General features: G+C 51.5%; 1 protein-coding gene across 1 annotated transcript in view; it reads right to left on the minus strand.

Annotated features, from left to right (window-relative positions):
* Positions 1-757: 757 nt before the first annotated feature.
* KCNH3 (potassium voltage-gated channel subfamily H member 3) overlaps positions 758-19,980 on the minus strand; it is a 63,824-nt gene continuing 44,601 nt past the window's right edge. Inside the window, exons 4-15 of the mRNA XM_084837296.1 lie at positions 17,032-17,162; positions 15,294-15,546; positions 14,075-14,232; positions 11,598-11,805; positions 9,296-9,562; positions 7,143-7,342; positions 5,876-6,125; positions 5,018-5,232; positions 3,843-4,126; positions 3,078-3,181; positions 2,851-2,918; positions 758-1,366 (exon numbers count right to left, since the gene is read on the minus strand). Of these exons, the coding sequence (XP_084693422.1) occupies positions 758-1,366; positions 2,851-2,918; positions 3,078-3,181; positions 3,843-4,126; positions 5,018-5,232; positions 5,876-6,125; positions 7,143-7,342; positions 9,296-9,562; positions 11,598-11,805; positions 14,075-14,232; positions 15,294-15,546; positions 17,032-17,162 (2,747 nt within the window). The remainder of the gene's footprint in view (positions 1,367-2,850; positions 2,919-3,077; positions 3,182-3,842; positions 4,127-5,017; positions 5,233-5,875; positions 6,126-7,142; positions 7,343-9,295; positions 9,563-11,597; positions 11,806-14,074; positions 14,233-15,293; positions 15,547-17,031; positions 17,163-19,980) is intronic.

A 19,980-nucleotide genomic window follows, 5' to 3' on the forward strand; every position in this document is an offset into this window, starting at 1 on the left:
CATGACAGATTAATATACTAGCATTTGCTTGTCAGCTTGGGCAGCATCTCTCCTCACCCTCCCCTGCGCCATATTAGGGGCAATAAACCCCAAGTCATTTGTAAACCAAGAGGCTGGTGTCCAAATGTACCTTTTATTTTAGTAAAAAGGGTGCCTGCCTTTGCCCAGCCCCATACTGGGCCAGGAAATTCTTTGACCTGCCTTCCCACCAGAAGAATTACATGCACTGTGCGATTCCCCCTCTTACCCCACCCCACCCAGCCAATGCCTAGCAATGCCTGAAGGAAGAGTAACTAAAATTGGGCGTGCGTGCGTGCGTATGTGTGTGTGTGTGTGTGTGTATGTATGTATGTGTATGTATATATATATATATATATATATATATGCATATTTCAAGCATCTGAGTTTGAAATTTATGTATTCCGCAACCCACACTATAATCCAGACAAGATGGTCCAGCTTTTGGCAAGAGGGGCAATTGCAGCAGCAGCTCCCAGTTGTCTGCTTTTTGCCCAGAGAGATGGTTTCTTCTATCCTTTTGCAGTAAGTTGCCAGCTCGTCTTCAAGCCTTTTCCTTCTGTGTCCCTGTTCTGACAGCTGCTGCAGCTCTCTCTTGAAACACTGCATCGGGGCTCTCTAGCACCTCCCTCCCCCATTGTACTCTGTTCCTAAGGTGAGGGGCTTCCTTCGGAGATTCCAGACCCAAAAGAGCCCAGTGATTGCTCCCTATGTAAGCAGGCAAGCCAAACAAACAGGTTCAGAGGCCTGTCCCTTCCTCTTCTGGCCAGCAGGGGGCGCTACATTGAGACTCATCATCCCCTGCGCTGATCAGCACCATCTCGAGGCTTGAGGAATCACAGGCTTGAGTCCTGGAAGGCTTGGTTTCTGTGAGGCCCGTGTGGCATGCTGGATCTGTGGGTGAGCAAGCTCGAGGAAGGCAGCTCTCTCTTTGGCTCTGGCTTGGCAGTTGTGTGTTGCTCCCCTGGTCTTTCAACCCATGGCTGCCTGGTGGAACAGCCCCTACCTCGGAGTCCTTTGCTGGCCCCAGGGTCCAGAACGTCCCAGGCCAAGGGGAGCTCTGTCCGGCTGGTGGTGCCCACATCCACTGAATCCTGCCACAGGCCCCATTAGGACAGGGTGCGGGGGGGGCGCTATGGGGGCAGAAGCTTGGAGAGAGTCCTGTGTCTACCCGGAGCGGGCTCAGCACAGGAGTAGCAGGAGTATCCGCATGGGGAAAAGGCCCGTAGGATGAAGGATCAACGCGGGGTTGGGTTGGTGTCTGGGAGAGAAGGAAGAGCTGCACAGCTTGGCGCAGAGAGTGCAGGCCTTCGCGCATTTGCTGAACCTGCCCGGAGAGTTCTGCCACCTTGGAAATGATACAAGGGGAACTGGGTGAGCATCAGCGACCTCCTTTTCTCCCTCAGCCCTTGCACCACCTCCCTCACAAAACTGCCTTCACTTTTTCCAAAACACTTTTTTCATTTTTATACTGCCCAATAGCTGAGACTCTCTCCCCTCTCGGTGGAACTGGCAGTCAGTTGCTGGAAGCTGTGGCCTGGACTCTGCAGGGCCAACATTGGAGGTGGGGAGAGAAGAGAGTGAAATGGGTCTCGCTTTTCTCAGCAGTGAGAGGAGCCATTTGCCTTTGCCTCTTGTGAACAGGTGGATCTCCCTCCCCTACACAGCTGTGGCTTTTAGGATAATCGCTCATTTGGATTAAAATCTCCGCCTGGAGGAGCAGGGGTGTCTAACCCTTTTCAACCTGGGGGCCAAACTCCGTGGAGATGCTCTCGGGCGTCGCATCCCAATGGCAGGAGGGGCCAAAGGGGAAAGGTCCAAAGTACCAGCATGTTGTAGCTTAAAGCTCGCCCTGCCAGTAACGAAGTCTTAGGAGAGGCTTTTTGCCCGTTTAGAAAGGTGGGGCAAGTGCAAGAGCCAGGAAACCACCAGGGTCGGGGAAGAGGGGGCGTGGCCATCTGCAGAACTGGTGAGCTGGATTGGGCCCCCAGGCCTGAGGGCCTGCACCCCTGACGCAGAAAGGTGTTTAAAAGGGTGGGGAAAGGCACTCTTCAAACATCCTTGTTATTTGAATGGCAGATTAGAACATCAAAGCTGCGCTGGATCAGACCAAATCCCACCCAGCATCCCTGTTTCCCACAGTGTCTTAACCAGATACCTCTGGGCAGCCCATAAGCAGGACATGTGATCAATAGCTCTCATTTGCTGTTGCTCCCCACCACCAACTGGTATCCGGAGTTGGTGCGGCTAAGCTGCTAAAAACTCTGCTAAGTGATTGAGCACTCTTGAGACCAGTTTATGCACTCGGCAGAATGAGGTGCTAGAGACGTTTTGCTAGACTGTACCATTTCAAGCTGCAAGCAGGGGCTTGTGTGTATGAATGCTCCTCTGTGAACCAACCCCACCCCCCAACCCTGAGAAGTCCAGCGTTCTCCCTTTTTCCCCCTCCTGCAATTTTTAAAATTTTGTTTCCCAGTATAATCAGTCAAGACAGTTACAATACTTCAGCTTAACTTACATATAGTATATTTATAAGTGCTAGATCACCTGGCCGGAACCTATTCCAGCAATTGATAAGTGGTACCCAACCTTTTTAGAAAGTCTGGAAGGAGCTGGTTCTTCCCTCCCATAGCAACTTATAACTTATTTTAGTCATCGCCATGGTAATCCAAATCTTCTTTCCCCAGTCTCCCTGACACATTCATTTCCTACATGCAGGATTGGGAGGGCGGGGCGGGGGAGACCGTTCAAACATCCAGCTTCACCTCCTTCACTTGCAAGATGAAGGTGGTACAGCCAAAGTATAAAGTGGTTCTCAAACAAAACTCTTACCGCTTGGCGCAGTTTCTCGATAGTGTCAGCACCAGAGAGCTCGGGAGGAATAGTGAGCAGGCCACTGTCTGTAAGAAGGGAAGCATGTTGGGTTGCTTGGCCGAGAGATGAAAAATGATTCACCGTACAGTGCTGTAACAACCCCCTATCACTTTCCCCTGATAACCACTTCACACACATGTGGACCCCACCCTCCCTACACAGGAAATGCCGCGTGGAACGCTTACCTGTGCCAGGTGAAGGGCTGCTGTAGTCTGGGCCTGAAGGGCCCAGGCGGAAACTGAACATGGGTTTGTCGGAACCAGACCCATCCTCGATGCCATCTACAACCCTTCCGGGCGGGAAGAAAAGAATGTCTCATAAGCAGGGACTAGGAGAGAGGCAGTCTATGCCCCACAGTCCCTAAGCCTGCCTTTGGAGCAACAGGCAACCTTGCAAGCACAGGTTTGTTTAAGCTTTAGGCCCCAACTGCAGCCATGGGGTGGGGGCATTTGGATAGGGCAGGGAGGATCAAGTACCTTGGATGTCTCAGCTACTTCAGGAAGGGAATAAGGGTGGGTGGGTCGGGGACAATTCTCTTCCTGTTAAATCACCCCCAACCTGGTGCCCTCCAGGTGGGTTGGAAAGTGACTCCCAGAATCCCCAGCCAGTCTGGGAATTCTGGGAGTTCCTTTCCAACCCATCTGGAGGGCACCAGGTTGGGGAAGGCAGTGTTAAATCATAGTTGTAATCCAGCAGGCAAGTCCCCACTCCCGTTCTCCCACTCACTTGACTGCTGGAACTCAAAAGGAGGGACTCTATATGTCAGGGTCTATCAGCACATCTACGTGCTTTTGACAAAACATATCAAAATGCTTCAGGGCTCCAAGAAAAATGTGGAATGCAACAGAGAGTCTTAAGCTAAGAGAGGGGAGGGGGAAAAGGCACGACCTCCCCCAGAGCACTTAGCCACCAGTCTGGAGGGATGCTTTCATCTCTTTCTTGCTCCTTACCTGGGGCTGAGGTCTGGGGGGCCGCTGCAGGGGGCGCCGTGGAGCCGCAACGCTGTGGGGCGTGAGGAGGTTTCGGAGGGTGGGTGGCGGGGAAAGCCTGGCCGTGGTGGGTGATAGCTGTGGCCCCCCGTGGAATAAGAGAGCACAGGGCTGGATGGCTCATCCACAGCTTCGGCGGGCAAGCAGGGAGTTCTGCGGCACGGAGGGGATGATGTGACCGTGTCCTTCCCCACCACCGAGAGTGAGGCAGTGGGTTCCCTGCTGCTCAGGGATGGGGATCTGGCCTGCGGGGGAAGGAAATGCAGAAACAGCCCTGATGTTTTCCATCACAACTGGTCTGTCTCTTGGAACTGGGCCAAACTGAACTTGCAGGTGGTGCGAGTGGGAAAGGGCAGTGCCCAAATGCACTGGGCTCCGTGTGGGGCTCTTTGCTGAGCTCATGCTGATTTGACATGGGTTCCATTGATCTTGTACCGATGCCAGGTGAAACCCAATGCCACACGGGCAGACTTCTACTTGTGCAACTGGGCTTCCTCCTCCCCGCTGCGGCCTCCTACACCCCCTCCACCACTGCTGCAGCAGGCTCCCCTGTCCTCCAGAGCAGGTTTCCAGGGTGTGTGACGGGCTGCAGGCAGGAGAGGGAATCCCCCCCCCCCGTTCTACTGAGAGAAGCAACTCCATCAGCAGCAGGAGCGCATTAGATGCCACCCATTGGGTTGGACCCGGGACCTGCCCTCCACTGATCAAGAGGCTCTGCTCATGGAAGGTACCCCTCCCCAATGATCAGGGATTCTCCCCCCGCACGCGCACGCACTGCACTACAGTTTACCCCCTTTAGCAGGGTCCCCTGACCCTCTGTGTAGCATTTTGAGGGGGCTGGAGGAGTCAGGGAAGTCCCCTTCTGCTGGCCCATTTGCATCTGCCTCAATCTGGATCCAACCCATTGTTTGTACATTCGTGTCTTGCTGTTATTGGATTGAACTTTGTCTTTTATTGATTTACAAATTTTGCAAACTGCCCAGAAGACCTGGCTGATGGGTGGTATAAAAATTAGACAGACAGACAGACTGAACAACAGAGGCACTAATGCACTCTCAGCTCTTGCAAAAGGCAATGACCCCCCCCCCTGCAAACCTTGCTGACGTTTCCCCGCGGTGGAGCTCTTGTCCACTCACCTGGAAGATGCTGCCCCCACCCAGGTTGTAGCTGAGCTCGCATGGGAGTTCACGGCGGAACTTGCTGGCGAATTCTGGGTAGAGCTCCAAGCTGGCAAGGAGGCCAGGCAGGCTCAGGCACTGCAGGTCACAGTAGGTGAGGCCCCGCACATCAGCATTGGCTTGGACTACCTCCTCCTTGGATGAGATGTGGCAACCAATCAGGTCCCCCTTACCTAGAAGAAAAAGAGCAAACTATCATGGGTGAACCCCAGCTAGCCAAATCAGTAGCCCCAGATAGGTGTGTGCGTCTCCCCTTCGGCATCCTAGGCCACATCCAGCTAACTCAGTGAGGCCTGGCAAGCAGTCTAGTGAAGGCGGATGGACCCATCTGGATGTGCAGGAGCTGGGCGCCTGGATTGTCCTTGCTAGAGCAGGGTGCTGGGTTGCTGTTTCTTTAAAGCTGCTAAAGGAGACCAAAAGCAGCAGAAGCAAACTTGGGACAGGGAAAACAAAACAGGGAGCAGTATGGGACCTGTAGGCTGATCTCCATTTTCAGAAAAACAAAGGGCGTGGTACAGTCCTCTTGGAAACAGACCACTTTGGAATGCAATTCTGGGGCTGGGCATCTGCATTTTCCATCCCTCTAAAAAGCCCAACAGAAACCTAGCATGGTGAAGAGAGAGTTTCTCACGCAGCCTAGCTTCTCCACACCCCATTGCAGTCTTCCATGTGCCAGGAGCGCTGGGGCAGCGGAGCATCGAGATCCCTCTCGCATGTGCACGAGCATGCACTGAGCGCTGGACTTTTTTCAGGCTACCTCACTTCCCAGCCCTGCTAGGTGGGGAGGGCAACAGCTGGAAGAAAGGGGCGCTGTACCCAGGATGGCAAGCACGGTGCCGTCTTTCAGCACCTCCATGGAGCCTGAGCAGACGAGACAGAGGGCCTGGAGCGCATCGCCCTGCCGGATCAGGTATTCCCCCGGGGTGCAGAATGAAGTGCGGACGCTGAGCGAAAGGGCGCGCCGGCAGCCCCGGCTCGCCCCCTCAAAGAGGGGCAGCTGCAGCAGCTCCTTGTGCAGATGCAGGGCAATGTCAGCGCGCAGCTCATCCGGGAGGCTCTGCAGCAACTGCGGGGCGGAGGGGAGGGGAGGGAAAAGAGTCATTACAGGGAGAGCAGTTGCCGGTGTTGCCACCATCCTCGGTGCAAATGCACCGGGGACTGCCGTTTGTCTCCCAAAGCCCCACCCAGGAGTGACCACATTCAGAGGGCAGATTCTAAATAGGCCCATTGCAAAGTGTTGCAACTGAGAGCCCAAAGCAGGGGTACAGAACCTCAGGCCCAAATCTGGCCCTAGATTAAAAAATAGAACAGAAAATCAAAAGCAACACAAAATATTAGAAAGTCAATGTGGTGCAGTGTGTAGAATGCTGGACTTGGACTGGGGTTGATCTGTGCCAAGGTCCCCCTTCATCCATGAAGGTCACTGTGTGGCCTTCAACCAGTCATGAGCCCCCACAAGGTTGTTGCAAAGGTAAAATGGGACAACCCCATCTAAACTGCTCTGAGCACACTGGAGGGTGAGTGAGATGAAAAGTTAAAACATGCAGTTCCATTCTACCCCGCACAGATGCAGGGCTGTATATATTCTGTGTTTCTATCTGAGTGTAGAAGAAGTATGGAATTTTGTGCTGGGCACTGAATTCCGCACCTTAAGAATATTCATTTTGTTTTTATTTTAAAGCAAGTTTCTTGCCCTTATGATTGCAAGGATGGGGCCTGGAAAGTTGCGGGTAAGCCTTGTGAAATCTCCCCAGCCTGAGGGGAGGCTAAATAAAACTTCCACTGCCCCTGCCCTTCTCCTTGACCAGCAGAAGCAGAACAAAATTATGCCAGCCAAGCCGACAGAGTCAGGCTTGCTTAATCTGAATCATTTACATGGCTGTTCTTGGTTTTGAAATTATTTTCCCTTTTCTTTTTTGGAGTTAAGTTCACCCCAGATGACGGGAGAAAGGTCTCACTTCTTCCCCACCACCTGTGAAGTATGCATCTGTGCATGGATTAGGCACTGCTATCGACTTCCACACCGCGCTCGCGCTCTCTTGCTCCCCCACTCTCCCCCAATCCTCTTTGGGAGGCATCTCACCTCGCGGGTATCGATGCCATTGCTGGCACTCCAGGTAGCCTGGAAGTACTCAAGCATGCGCTGCTTCAGGGGCGGAGGGATGCGGTGAATGCGGATGTAGTCGCGCAGGTCACGCGTGCGGCTGTGGTAGAGGAAGCGGCGGGCGTACATGCGCTGGATGATGGCAGTCACGTTGCCAAAGACCACAGCATGCATCAAGGCTGGGGGGTGGGAAGGAGGGGAAAAAGAGAAAAGGACCAAAGCTATTCTGTCAAGTACTGCCGATGGGAAGCAGCGTGTCCCTGTCCCCCCTGGCACCAATACCGTGGGAGAAAACATTGCGCGAGTGCCTCGGGTAGACAGGAAAGGGCAAACGTCATAATCTGTGGCAAGCAACGCGTGCGACCTGAAAGTTGGACCTGAAGCAAGGTGTGGTGGCTGAGACACTGGAGAACAGAAACCTCCGGTCTGGTCTACACACATGCGGCAGAACGAGGTGGAAACGAGGCAGCTCCGAGGGGGCAGCATGGGCTGTGCTCCTTCAGACTGCAAGTGCCAGGTCACATTTCGGGAGTTTCCCCCCCGCGGGAAATACCACCTGCAAGTTCAGAAGTAGCACCCCAGGAGGAAAACTCTAGCCCAGCGTGATCCCTGTTCTTCTAGTTCTCTATTTATGGAGTGGTTTTCCTGGAAGGGAGCATCAGAAATGTGACCCCCTCCACTGCCGTCTCTGGAGTCGCATGGTCCGTGCTGTCACATCAGAACGCCATCGCTTCGTTCCAGTCTCACTCTGCTGCGTGTGTGCGGGCCTAAGACAAAGCCGTCCACCGAAGAGACCACCCGCAAAAGAACAACTGTGGAACAAAATGGCGGCATCCCCAGCCATGTAAATGAGACTTGCGCCACCTACTATTTCCCCAAAATGTAACCTCTTGGAAGACTGGCCTCTCTCACCACTGTGGGGTCTCCCTCATTTTTGTGAGCACCCCATAGGAAAGGGATAAGGAGCCTCCAGCCCATGGGCCGTCAGGGCTGGTCCAAGACATTTTGCTGCCTGAGGCGAAGAACAAGGTGGAGCTCCTCCCACTCCATGTGCAGAAGCCAACTGGCCTGGCAGCTGAACCTTTCTTTGACATGGACAACGGGACAGCTTCCTCCACCACACCCAAAAACAGCAGGCTAGCTGAAGGGACGCAGGCCAGGCCACGTGGCACACAGTTCTCTCCTCCAGCACTTTCCTGCTGCCTCCCTCTATCTGCCACCCGAGGCAACTGCCTCACTTTGCCTAATTATGGGATTGGCTCGGTGGGCCATATCCCCTGCCCTGATTTCCAAACAGAGATCGGAGAGGAGGGATTTCTCCTCCTCCCTTTCATGCTGCAAGTGAGGCTTTTAAAAACCCTCTATTGATAGCACCTAATTACAGCACGGGGGGGGGGGCATTTTGGGGGGGTTGCTGCTGGTAAGGCTAACCCTCCCCTTTCCAAACTTGTGAACCTTCCTCCCAAATCATCACTCCCCCACTGCACAGAGGCGGTAAAAGAGCCTCCACTGGTGCTCTAGAAACATAGAAACTGGAACTGGGTAGAGAATCCCACATGCTGAGCTTCTCCATTCTCATTTTATAGGATAGGCAGCACAGGCCTTAACTAAGATCTCGGGCCTTCCCCTTCCTGCCTAAGAATGCCACAAGCCCTACTGCTTGGGCCACCTGCAATACCTTTCTTGAAGGTTGACCACAGGGAATACTAACAAAAGGCCCTTACTCTCTCTTACATTCTTTCTCTTCTCTTGGTTCTTCTCACCTCCTCTTGTCCAGTGGTCAGGTTTACGATCTGAATTTAAACAGGCCGTTTTCGCTCCCTACCAGTCCTTTAATTCCACCATCTAAAGAATGGAGACCAAAAAGCCATCTGGTTCTTTTTTTCTGCCACAAGGAAAGGGTCTAAGGACAGAAGAACCTCCTTGCTGGGTTTGGGCCTTGTAGCAAAATAAAAACCATCATAATAAAGGTTGTCATGATAAGCAGATTGCCCAGAAACTGAACTTAGAAGCTGAGACCAGGGAAAGAGGAGGAGGAGGGCTAGACAAAGGGCCGGTGATGCCCTGCTGCAGACACTCCTCACGATCAGCCCACAGACTGCGGACACCCCAGGCTTCAGGGCCTCACTCACCCCCCACCAGCATGGTGCATATGGAGAAAATCTTCTCCGAGTCGGTGTTCGCTGACACGTTGCCGAAGCCCACGCTGGTCAAGCTGCTGAGGGCAAAGTAGAGGGACGTGATGTAGGCGCTTCGCAGCGAGGGCCCCCCCAGCAGCTCCCAGGTGCTGCCGTTTAGGGCGGGGCTTGTCCTGTTGGCGGCACCGTCTTCGCTGCTGCTGTTCCTCTGCACCAAGTAGTAAGGGGACTCTAGGCGTCGAGCCAGTTCCTGCAGCCACCCTGGGAGGTGTGGGAAACGAACAGCCTGGTGAGAAGAAGCCCCACCCAGCACACACCAAGATCTTTCCCCTGAATGTTCGTCCTTGCAGGAGCACAGGATCCGAGGCAAGAGGCTCCTAGGCACAGAGGTGACCCATCTGGTCCTCTTTTCTGCCCCATGAACATAAATAGTCAGAGTAGCCTTCCCCCATTGTGGTGCCCTCCAGCACGCTGTGAATTATGGGAACTGCAGTGAGAGCCTTGCTGGACCAGAGCATATAGTTTCCAACAGTGGCCAGTCAAAAGCCTCTGGGAGCTAAGAAGAAGGGCATGGAGCTAGTATTACCAGCCCCAGATGTTCACCTCCAGTATCTGGAATGGAGAGATATGTTGCTTTGTTCTATGGAGGTCCCAATGAGTATCAGAGCTAATAGCTGCTTATAGTCCTAGCCTCGGTGGATGTCTCTCTGCTCCTTTTACAATGCCATCTAAGGTAGGGGCCATTGCCACATCTTGCGAGAAGAAATTGTGTACGTTTATTATGGATCATCCCTCAGGCCACAGATCGATAGATAGATAGATAGATAGATAGATAGACAGATAGACAGATAGACAGACAGACAGACAGACAGACAGACAGACAGACAGAGATAAATATCGATATCTATCTATCTGTAGACACACACACACTACATTTTGTAAGCCCTCTTCACAAGAACCGCTCATGCACTGAATCGGGCAGGGCCCCCTGGCGTCCGGCCCCCTGGCGTCCACACCAGCGTCTCCCACAGGAAAGCCTTCACCCATGCAGCCAGGGCTCCAGCTCCGGTGGGAGTCTTCGCCCAGCAGTGGCTGCCCTGCTGTAGGCATGGATGCCAGGGGGCAGGGCGAGCTGGCACCCGCGAGGTCGGGGGTGGGGGTGTCAGCGTAGCTCCACTCTCTGCTCATGCACAGATTTGGCAGGCGAGTGGTTCTTGTGAAGCGATCGCTGTGCAACACAAAGTATTTTGGGGTGGCTTGGTCTTGAATGGGAAATTAAGACCCGTTAGCTTTACAGAAGACCCACGTGGCTCAAATATAATAGACGTGCATACACACAGATGAATCCACATAGATACCTGAATGGGGGGGGGGGGCGTAGCTATGGGCACTGTCACGATGAGCACCTGCACTTCAAAACTGACTACGACACCACTGATTCTCACAGGTGTTTTTTTTTAAAAGAACACTAGCCAAAGCAAAAAAAACCAGGAGCCCCCCAGCCCTGGCGACTGTCAGAGGGAGGCTTGCAGCTACTCAGAGGCAGGGTACTGCTGGGTCCCAGGCTGTGACCTGACACTTCAGGTCTCCTTTAGTCTCTAGTTCTCAAGGGCTCCTGGGAAAGGAGGGTCATCTCAGGCTGAGGTGCCAAAAGGAGGAAGCAAACACACCCTCACCAGACCCATTCCGAACCCTTCCTCCTGTTCTGAAGTTTAAACCCCGCCCTTTTCCCAGTGTGTTCTCCTGGCATGAGCACCCTTCTCCTTTTTTCCCTGTGCGGGAGAGTGAGTGTGAGGCAGACATCAATACGGGCGTAACAAAGATGTTTTCCAAATGCATTAGGAACAAAGATGTTTTCCAAATGCATTAGGAAAGAGGTCCACAATCCCCACAGTGGAGATACCCTGAGAGATCTCAAGCTGCTCTTAGCTTATCTCAATTTTCAAAACAAAACAAAACACGCAGTTCATCAAGTTGCAACAACGTGAGCGCTGGCTCCATCCGCCTGGTTTTCAGGATCCGAACCTCAGGAGATTTGGCGACAAGCAGCAGTTGTTAACTTGTCACCATGCATTCCCTGGAGTCTGCTAGACAACAGCAATCATAGAAGAACTCGTCGCGCAAGTGCGTGCGTTGCGCATTATTTATCCATCTGAACGGTTGTGGCATAACAGGCCCCTATGCCTTGGGCTGCAGCTGTGCGCACACAGCATCCTTCCACGGGCATGCCCCACCGAGTCGCACATAGCCCACCTCCCTTGCGCGAGGCAAGAATGAGATGCCACGCTGCACGCACCTATGCCTGGCAGCTGGGAGGGGCTGCTCTCGACCTCCCGCTGTCCGATGAAGTACCAGACGCAAGCCACCCAGTGGGCCAGGAGTGCAAAGACGGTCATGAGCAGGGTGAGCACCACAGCACTGTACTGGGAGTACCGGTCCAGGTTGGGCAGCAGCCGCAGCAACCGCAACAGCCTCACTGTCTTGAGAAGGTGGGCCCCAAAGTACTGGGAAGGGAAGAAAAGCAAAGAGGCAGAACGGTTGGAACGATTCATGCTGCCCCTGTTGTGTGAGCGGAACACACTCACATGTTCATTGTCTAGCTGGACAATGGATCACACTAGACATGGGTAAGACTCTTGGATCTGAAAGCGCTTCGTTGCATGGCCAGCAAGGCTCTCTGTCAGCAAAGGGGTAGAGAGCCCCAAGTGTTCAGTGTGGCGGGCTTTTATAGGGAAGAACTCTAGCCATGCTCTAGCAGCCGCATTACTTGGAGGCAGTCTCACACAGTCTGTTATCTGGAAAGGGACTGAATGTTCTTTCCTTGGACCAGGGTGGACGCTTGCCAGCTACTGACACTCAGTTACTACACAAAATACAATGTTATCAGCCTGCAGTTTGGGGAGGGATTCATCCTCCCTTCCAATTCTCAGGGAAACTGCTTACAGGCTGTAATTTGCTGCTTACAGACTACGATGCCAACAACATGGAGTAACTCTGTTTCATACTAAACATAAGCCAATCTGGGGTACACATAACACATTAGGGGTGAGGTTAAAGGATTCTTTCCACACCCCCTCTGGCATGGAGGGGGAACTGCAAATGTAATGGGCGCAAGGTGTAAATGTAATGGGTGCAAATGTAATGGGTGGAAGGTAATGCCATGCTGGCAGAGGGGAAATTGTTTTAAAGGTGATGGAGAAGTGCTCTCCACTAACCAGGGTCATAGCCATGGGGGCAGGGGGGAATTGCCTCTTACGAATACACCTCTCTCTGAATTAAATTTAAAATTGATCTATTTATTTTCAAAATGTACAATATTACAACCAGAGTGGAACAGAGAGAACAGGGTGCATGTCAGGTCTGTTAATGAACGAAATGAAATCAATCAATCAAGAGCACACTCCTATGCATGTTTAGACAGAAAAAAAGTCCCACAACTCCCAGCATGCCCCAGCCAGGTCCTAAATTGCTTTAAAGTGCATCAGAATGAGATTTAGGTTTTTGTAGTTCCACACTGCCTTCTAATGGGTATGAGCTACCTGAACCCACAGGCCGTCTCGTCCTCACAATTCTGGTTTTAAGCCTGCCAGTAACAGGGAGAGGATCTGCAAGGGGGTAGAGCCTGAAACTGGGGCCCAAGTATTAGGACAGCCCCCTTGTGGCAGAAAAGCAGATATACCAGGGCTTGACTTGAGTGACAATGCAATCCTATGCATGTTTAGAGAGAAAAAGTCCTACAACTCCCAGCATTCCCCAGCCAGCTGGGGAATGCTGGGAGTTGTAGGACTTTTTCTCTCTAAACACGCATAGGATTGCACCCTCAAGAGTGAAGAGTTCCATTGGCAATAAGGTTGTGCAAATCAGCAAAACTCAAGTTCATCGCAGTTCTCCAGTTTCCACCTCAAAGCTCGTTCTGACTCGTGTCTGTATCAGATTGTGAGCCTTGGGATTTTTCCTGCATGAAAATGTGTGCATATTTTTGCGCACATTTTCCCAAAAGTACACATCCATTTTTCCCCCATTGATGAAAGCGTCTTTGTGCACATCCCTTGCACAAGAAAAGAATAAGATGCATAAGTATGCATTTTTTCATGCGCATTTTGCAAATGCATTTTTGTGGTAGCACGAATCAAATCACAACCCCGGGAATGTACAGACTTCAGACTGCAGATTGCGTTCAAGTCTGTGTTCAGTTCCGGGAGGTGCAAACTGGGTAAATTCTGGTCAAAAACAAACTGAGGCAAACTTCTCACCCATGCCTACTTGGCACAAATAGAAGCTTCTTTTCTGGAGCTAGTACCAGTTTTAACCACTATGCCACCTCCAGGTTTGATGTAGTTTTTCTCCCTTGCTGAGGAGAAAATGCCAACCCTCCAGAGGAGAACTGAAGGGTCCACTGGGGGGAGGACAGGGAAGTCCCAGTCTGCAATGGTATCCCCTTCCACCGGAGGAACGAGAGGTCTGGATGTGAGATTCAAGAGGAAGGGATTCCAGATCAGAAGGCATGACCCTTGAGGCAGACTCACAGGCCAGTGTCTTTTCCAGCAAAAATGAAATACTGAGAGCGAGCCAGGGGTGGGGCAAGCTCAGGAAGGGATGTGGGAGGAAAACCAAACTTGCGGAGTTGTAATGCCAGCGTTCCCAGCAACGACTATTCGACGTCCTGCTCTTCTGAGTGGCCTTGAGCTGCCAGCAGGAGATCTACGTGCATACCACACTTGCACACCTCAGCCTCCTCTGGATCCCAAGATGGAGCCCCCATAGCCCACTCACCACATTGACCTTGAAGGCGTAGAGGAGGTCGAAGGGCAGTGCTGCCAAGAGGTCCAGGACAAACCAGCGTGTCAGGTAGTGCAGGAAAATGGCATGAGGGTCAAACACCACCTGCCCTGACTTGCTGACGAAGGTGGTGCGGAAATTCAGCACAATGTCTGGGAAGAGGCAAGAAAGAGTCAAGAGGGGCTGCAGCCGTTAGACTAATGGTTAGACCAGCCTCCCTCGATAGCCACCCCTGCCGCAGGATGCTGACATCAGGAAAGGGGGCTACTCAGTAAGCCTCCTTGTGCTTGCATAGTGCTGACAGAAGAGACCCTGTCTCTGCCACCGCCTCCTGGCTCATACAGATAAAGAAGTGTGGACACTCCCCTCCCCCTCTGATTGCCGGGCAGAGGCGGGCCTTGGAGGCAGGCATCCATTCTGCTTTGGGACTGCCATGGCATAAGAACGTAAGAGCCTGGCTGGGTCAGACCAGGGGTCCATCTAGTCCAGTATTCTGTTCACACAGTGGCCAACCAGCTGTTGACTGGGAACCCCAAGCAAGACATGAGTGCAACAGCACCCTCCCGCCCATGTTCCCCAGCAACTGGTGTACCCAGGCACTGGAGGTACTGGAGGTAGCACAAAGCCATCAGGGCTAGTAGCCATTGATAGCCCTCTCCTCCAGGAATTTGTCCAACCCCCTTTTAAAGCCATCCAAACTGGTGGCCATCACTACTTCCTGTGGTAGCAAATTCCATACTTTCATAGAATAGTAGAATCATAGAATAGTAGGGTTGGAAGGGGCCTACAAGGCCATCGAGTCCAACCCCCACAGCTTTAGCTCTGCGCTGTGTGTTTAACTATGCACATAGCTTAACTATGGCCTGGGCCAGCTGCTGTCTCCCTCCAATTCCTCAGCAATCTCTCCTTTTCTAAGCGAGCACAGTGGTAGGCAACCCGGTGCCCTCCAGATGTTTTGGACTACAGCTCCCAGCATCCTTAACCAGAGGCCATGCTGGTTGGGGCTGATGTGAGTGGCAGCCCAAACCATGTGGACAGCACCAGGCTGGGGAAGGCTGGGAGAGAAGATCTTTCTACAACCACAACATCTTTCTCATCAGCTGCTTCCTGCCCCTTTGAGCTGGAGATGCTCCCGGAGATGGAGCCTGGGCCCTTCTGTGTGCAGAAGCTTGTGCCACGAGCCCCTCCTGATGTTGGGCCATCACCTCCTTACCTAGGATAAAAAGGATCTCCACAGAAAGATCACAGATGCTGGGGGGTGCCCGGGGAGCCTCCGGAAGCCCTTCGTCCTTGGTCCCGCTGAAGCAGACGCTGTAGGGCACCGTAACAGCCACATACAGCGTGGCCAGGAGGATCAGCCCGTCCCAGCCGGCCTTGAAGGTCCCATAATGCAACAGGATGAAGGGCGACTTGCGTGCCGCAGCCACTTTGTATTCGGGGAGGGCAGGCTTCTCCCCAAAGACGCCCTGGTCAGGGGGAGAAGGACAACAGGGGTCACCACTTGGCTTTGTAGGGCTGGAAGGCCATCGGCTGCAACTTCCCCTGCAAAGCAGGCGATCCCCATCTCAGCCATGCATAGATCAGTCCACGCAAGGTAGAGCACTATGTGCCACAAGTGGGAGCAAGAAGTTCCATCACAGCAAGGAGCCCTTGGGCCGCAGATGGCTCAAGCAAGTGAGTCATGTTGTATGTGAAACGAGAAGTGTATGATAATATCAACACCCTGAATTGCTAGCCGATTTGATATGCTTCTTACTTATAGTAGCCTTCCTCAACCGGATGCCCTCCAGATGTTTTGGATCAACTCCCAACATCTCTCTGTTGGCCATGCTGGCTGAGGCTGATGGGAGATGTAGCCCAAAACATCTGGAGGGTACCAGGTTGAGGAAGGCTGACTTATAGCTTATATAGTGCCACTGATATATATAATCAAAAATAGATGAACTCCCATGTTTTATCAAGCTACCCATCTTTCCTGGTTCTTTGTCTCTGACAGTGGCCAACCAGATTTCCCAGGAACACTTGCAACCAATGCAAGATGCCCATTCCCTGTTATTCATCCCTATTCATCCCTATTTCCAAAGAGGGGGAGACAGCAGTATGCAGAAGTCTTCCATTCGGCCCCAGAGCATCTATCTATCAACAACACCATCTCCTTTCCAAATCCTGCTCCAAGCCCCTTCTTCTGTCACCCTGTCTTTCAACAGCTTTGGCTATTAAGCAAAAGAGATCGTGCCACGATCATTCATGCCTTTGTGACTTCCAGATCAGGTTACTGTAAATGTGGAGCTGCCCCTACAGATGGTACAGAAGTTTCAACTGGTATAGAATACCGCTGCCCAAATGGTGACAGGCACAAGCTGGCATAGTTCTGTTACACCTGTACTGAAACATCTACATTGGTTGCTAGGTTGTTTCCAAGACCAATTCAAGGTGCTGGTTTTGACTTTAATGGTCTGGGTCTTGATTATCTCTGGGATTGCCCCCTCACATGAGATCAACTGATGACAAGGGCCTGCTTGAAGTATAATTCTATTTAGATGCCAAAGTGGTGCCCACCAGAAGCAGGGCCTTTACAGCGGTGGCCCTAGAACTCTGGAATGCCCATCATCCAGTTGTTCAATTTTGTCCCACACTGATGTCATTCTGCAGGCAACCGAAGATGTTCTTGTTCTGTCGTGATTTGGGGAATGATTCCCAATGGCCTCGCTAGTTTGCTGTTGCGTGGCTATGTTTATGACAATGATTTTTACCATGGATTTCATTTGTTTTACTGTTTTTTAAAAAACATCTCTGGGAGCACCAGCTGAAAAGTGGCTAATTCTGTGCGTGGGAAATAAAGATTCACACCCACCCTCCCACCACAGTGCGCAGACCCTGCCCAGGATCGAAGCCTCCGGAAGCTCGGCCTCCATCACCCCCCACCACTAGACCTCTCCCCCACCACATACCTTGTGGAGCTTGTGCTTCCCTTTGCCCTGCTTCTGGAGATGCCCGGACAAGTGATAGAGCACAGCCCGGCTTCGCCGACGGTTGGCATTAAAACCTTTGGCCCCAGCTCGGCTGTAGCGTCGCCTTCCACCTAACAAGGGCAGAAGCCCCAGATGAGTTAGGGCAAGAAGTGTTGGTCTGTATTCCTAGGGAAGCTACAGCTCCCAGCTTTGCAGAAAAGAACTCAAAAGCTTGAGATCCTGGGTGAAATGTCATGTGTGTGTGTGTGCGCGTGTAGTGGATTTCTGCTTCTGCTGAACCTTGTGTAGATTTGATGCTTAAATTTTGGTGACAAGGCTTTGATTTTTGGCCCTCCAAAGAAAGCATCTGAAACTAAAACGTATTGAAATTGGTCATCTGCTCATTAACATCACATTGCCAGGAAATCTATTACTCTGATACGCTGAATCCTTACTGCTGATGAGGAACTTGCAGTGCAAACCTATGCATGTCTCCCCAGAAGGAAGTCCCATTGAGTTCAATGAGACTTACTCCCAGATAGATGGGTATAGAATTGCAGACTAGTTAAGAGTAATTGCTGAAGTTTTATTTTTAGCTTTACTTTCTGTATGATTTGCTAGATGTGCTAGTTACAATCACTGAAACACATTTGGGAAGGAAAGCTCTTCCTCAAAGTTGCCAGATTTTGAACGCATGTGGAATTTCTTTCCAGCTCCGAAGTCTGTACATTTGCATTCCTTGCTGCATGTCCTCCCATCTATGTCTTCCTTCCATGCACTCCTCTTAGCCCATTAGCTCTGACAGCGTGCAGGCAACAACAGTCATTTTGCACACACAAAGGTTGTCAGCAGTTTCATCTAACCGAGTAGCTCTGCTAGCTAGCAGAACTAATTGGCTGTAAGTCCATCCTCTGTGTGGCATCGCTGCTCAAGAAAACAGAAGCACAACATTTTACACATGCATTCCAAATGTGGGAGAAAGAAGAACACACCTCCGCCCTCAGCATAAACCCAAGGGTACCATCAGCAAGTAGAGCAAACAGGGACCCCTGACATTAGTGGGACCCGGATGCAAAACTAAATATTTTTGTACCATTGGCCATGGCTCGGTGGCAGAGCACTTGCTTTGCATGCAGAAGGTCCTAGGTTCATTCCCCAGTGTGCCCAGGTACTGCTGGGAAATACCTCTGTCTGAAACCCTGGAGAGCCACTGCTGCCAGTCAGTGTACTATAGCGGACAATACTGAGCTAAATACTGGAGGCAGATGTGGAACACAGTACAAGGCTAGCATAAGGCAGCTTCCTATGTTCCATAAATGGATTGCACTACTGTCACAGCATCCCTCCTTATGTTTCTAGTCCTTATGGCCAATGGCCAAACTAGATGTGATATTAATTGAATAATTCCTGATGTACACCCATACGTTAGACAGAAACGCGTGAGTATTTTGCAGGATTTTGCCGTCACATTTGTGACTTTCTTTGTATTCCCTCCTAGATAGGAATGATGGTTGACATAGTCATTGTCCACTTGTCCATAGAATGTCACTTTCACCATAGAGGTTGGAATAGACAGCTTAGGACACACCGCACCGCACGCTACACTGCACGTGAGAAGAAAAATGCAACTTGGGAAACATGTCCAGATGCAGAGCCAAAAAGAAACAGGTGCCGCTACGGCCACAGGTTCCAGAGCGCCATGAGGGTACCCATGAGGAATCCCACCATTCATGTCATGTCTAGCTTGGTCCTGAGAAGAAAGGCTCGAAAGTATGTAGGCAAAGTGTGGTGAAATTGCAGACAGAGGGCTGAGCAGTGTTCCCACTGGTCATGGGGCAAGGACCCAGGTCTCTGTATAATTCCTTGTCCTTCCCTGCAACATAAATTGTGCAAAAATATGAAAATGCTCATAAATTATTCAGAAATGCAGAACTCGGCTTCTCTTGGCGAGAAGTTGGATGTGGAGGTGGCAGGAGCGAGTGGTGTAGTGGAGGGGGAAAGCAGGAGGGTGTAGCTCCAGGACCCTTTTTTAGAGCAGGAGCGGTGACATCATTGGCCGGAGTGCCAGGGAAATCAACAGTCCCTCCTCGCTTACTGGTCTTGGATGAGTGTGTTCTATTATGGTGTTTTAAATCAGAGGGTTAGCTCCTTTGAGTATAAATAATAGAGATGCAGGATATAGGAATATACATGCTGGGGACGTGCTCTGGATTATCCTTGGGGGCGTGGCTAGAGTGGCTGTGAGGATGAGTTCCCGCACATCAACATTTTCCACTGGGTGGCAGAGAATGCTCAGCAGTGCTGCTTGAGCCATAAGCACGGGCAGGGAATACCAGCAACCTCACAAAATGGCACAACACTGCAAAGTGTGACCTTACTTGTGCCCTAACGGACAGGATCAGAGCACTAAACTGAACTGAAGAAATGAAATTGAACGGGCAAGTTGAAAATGTTTCAAATCATGTTCATATCGTCAAAAGATTAAGAACAACAACCATATGAACAGCTACTTAATACCAGTCTGCTTTTCACCAGTGAATTTGCACGGGGTTTGATGAGCAATGTAGTGATAAGCCTAATAACAGTGTTGCCATTTTCATTTCTGGCAGCGCTCCTGTGCCTGTAACAAGTGCATGACATGCAGAAATGCAAAAGGTTCCGTTCTCGCCAGCATGGAGATCTAGTGACGATGGAGGGAACTTCACCTGCCTGTTATGCAGGTGTTAAAGCCCTGACACAGGAAAAAAGTCACCAGCTCTGTTGCTGTGGGGTCCTACTGGTAAAGTTACTAGGCATTTGAAAAAAAAATTCTCTCTCTCTCTTGCTTCCATTTTACCTGTCCTCATTCACACCTCCCTTAGCATCTGTTCGAGCAATGTCTGCCACCTCCTTTGAGGACTGTGGACTAAAAATGGTAGTGTACTTTTGGTAGCCGGGGCGGGGAGGCCG

This window comes from Heloderma suspectum, chromosome 2, assembly GCF_057233095.1.
Source record: "Heloderma suspectum isolate Gila_16-S chromosome 2, 16-S_ref, whole genome shotgun sequence".
Classification (NCBI taxonomy): domain Eukaryota; kingdom Metazoa; phylum Chordata; class Lepidosauria; order Squamata; family Helodermatidae; genus Heloderma; species Heloderma suspectum.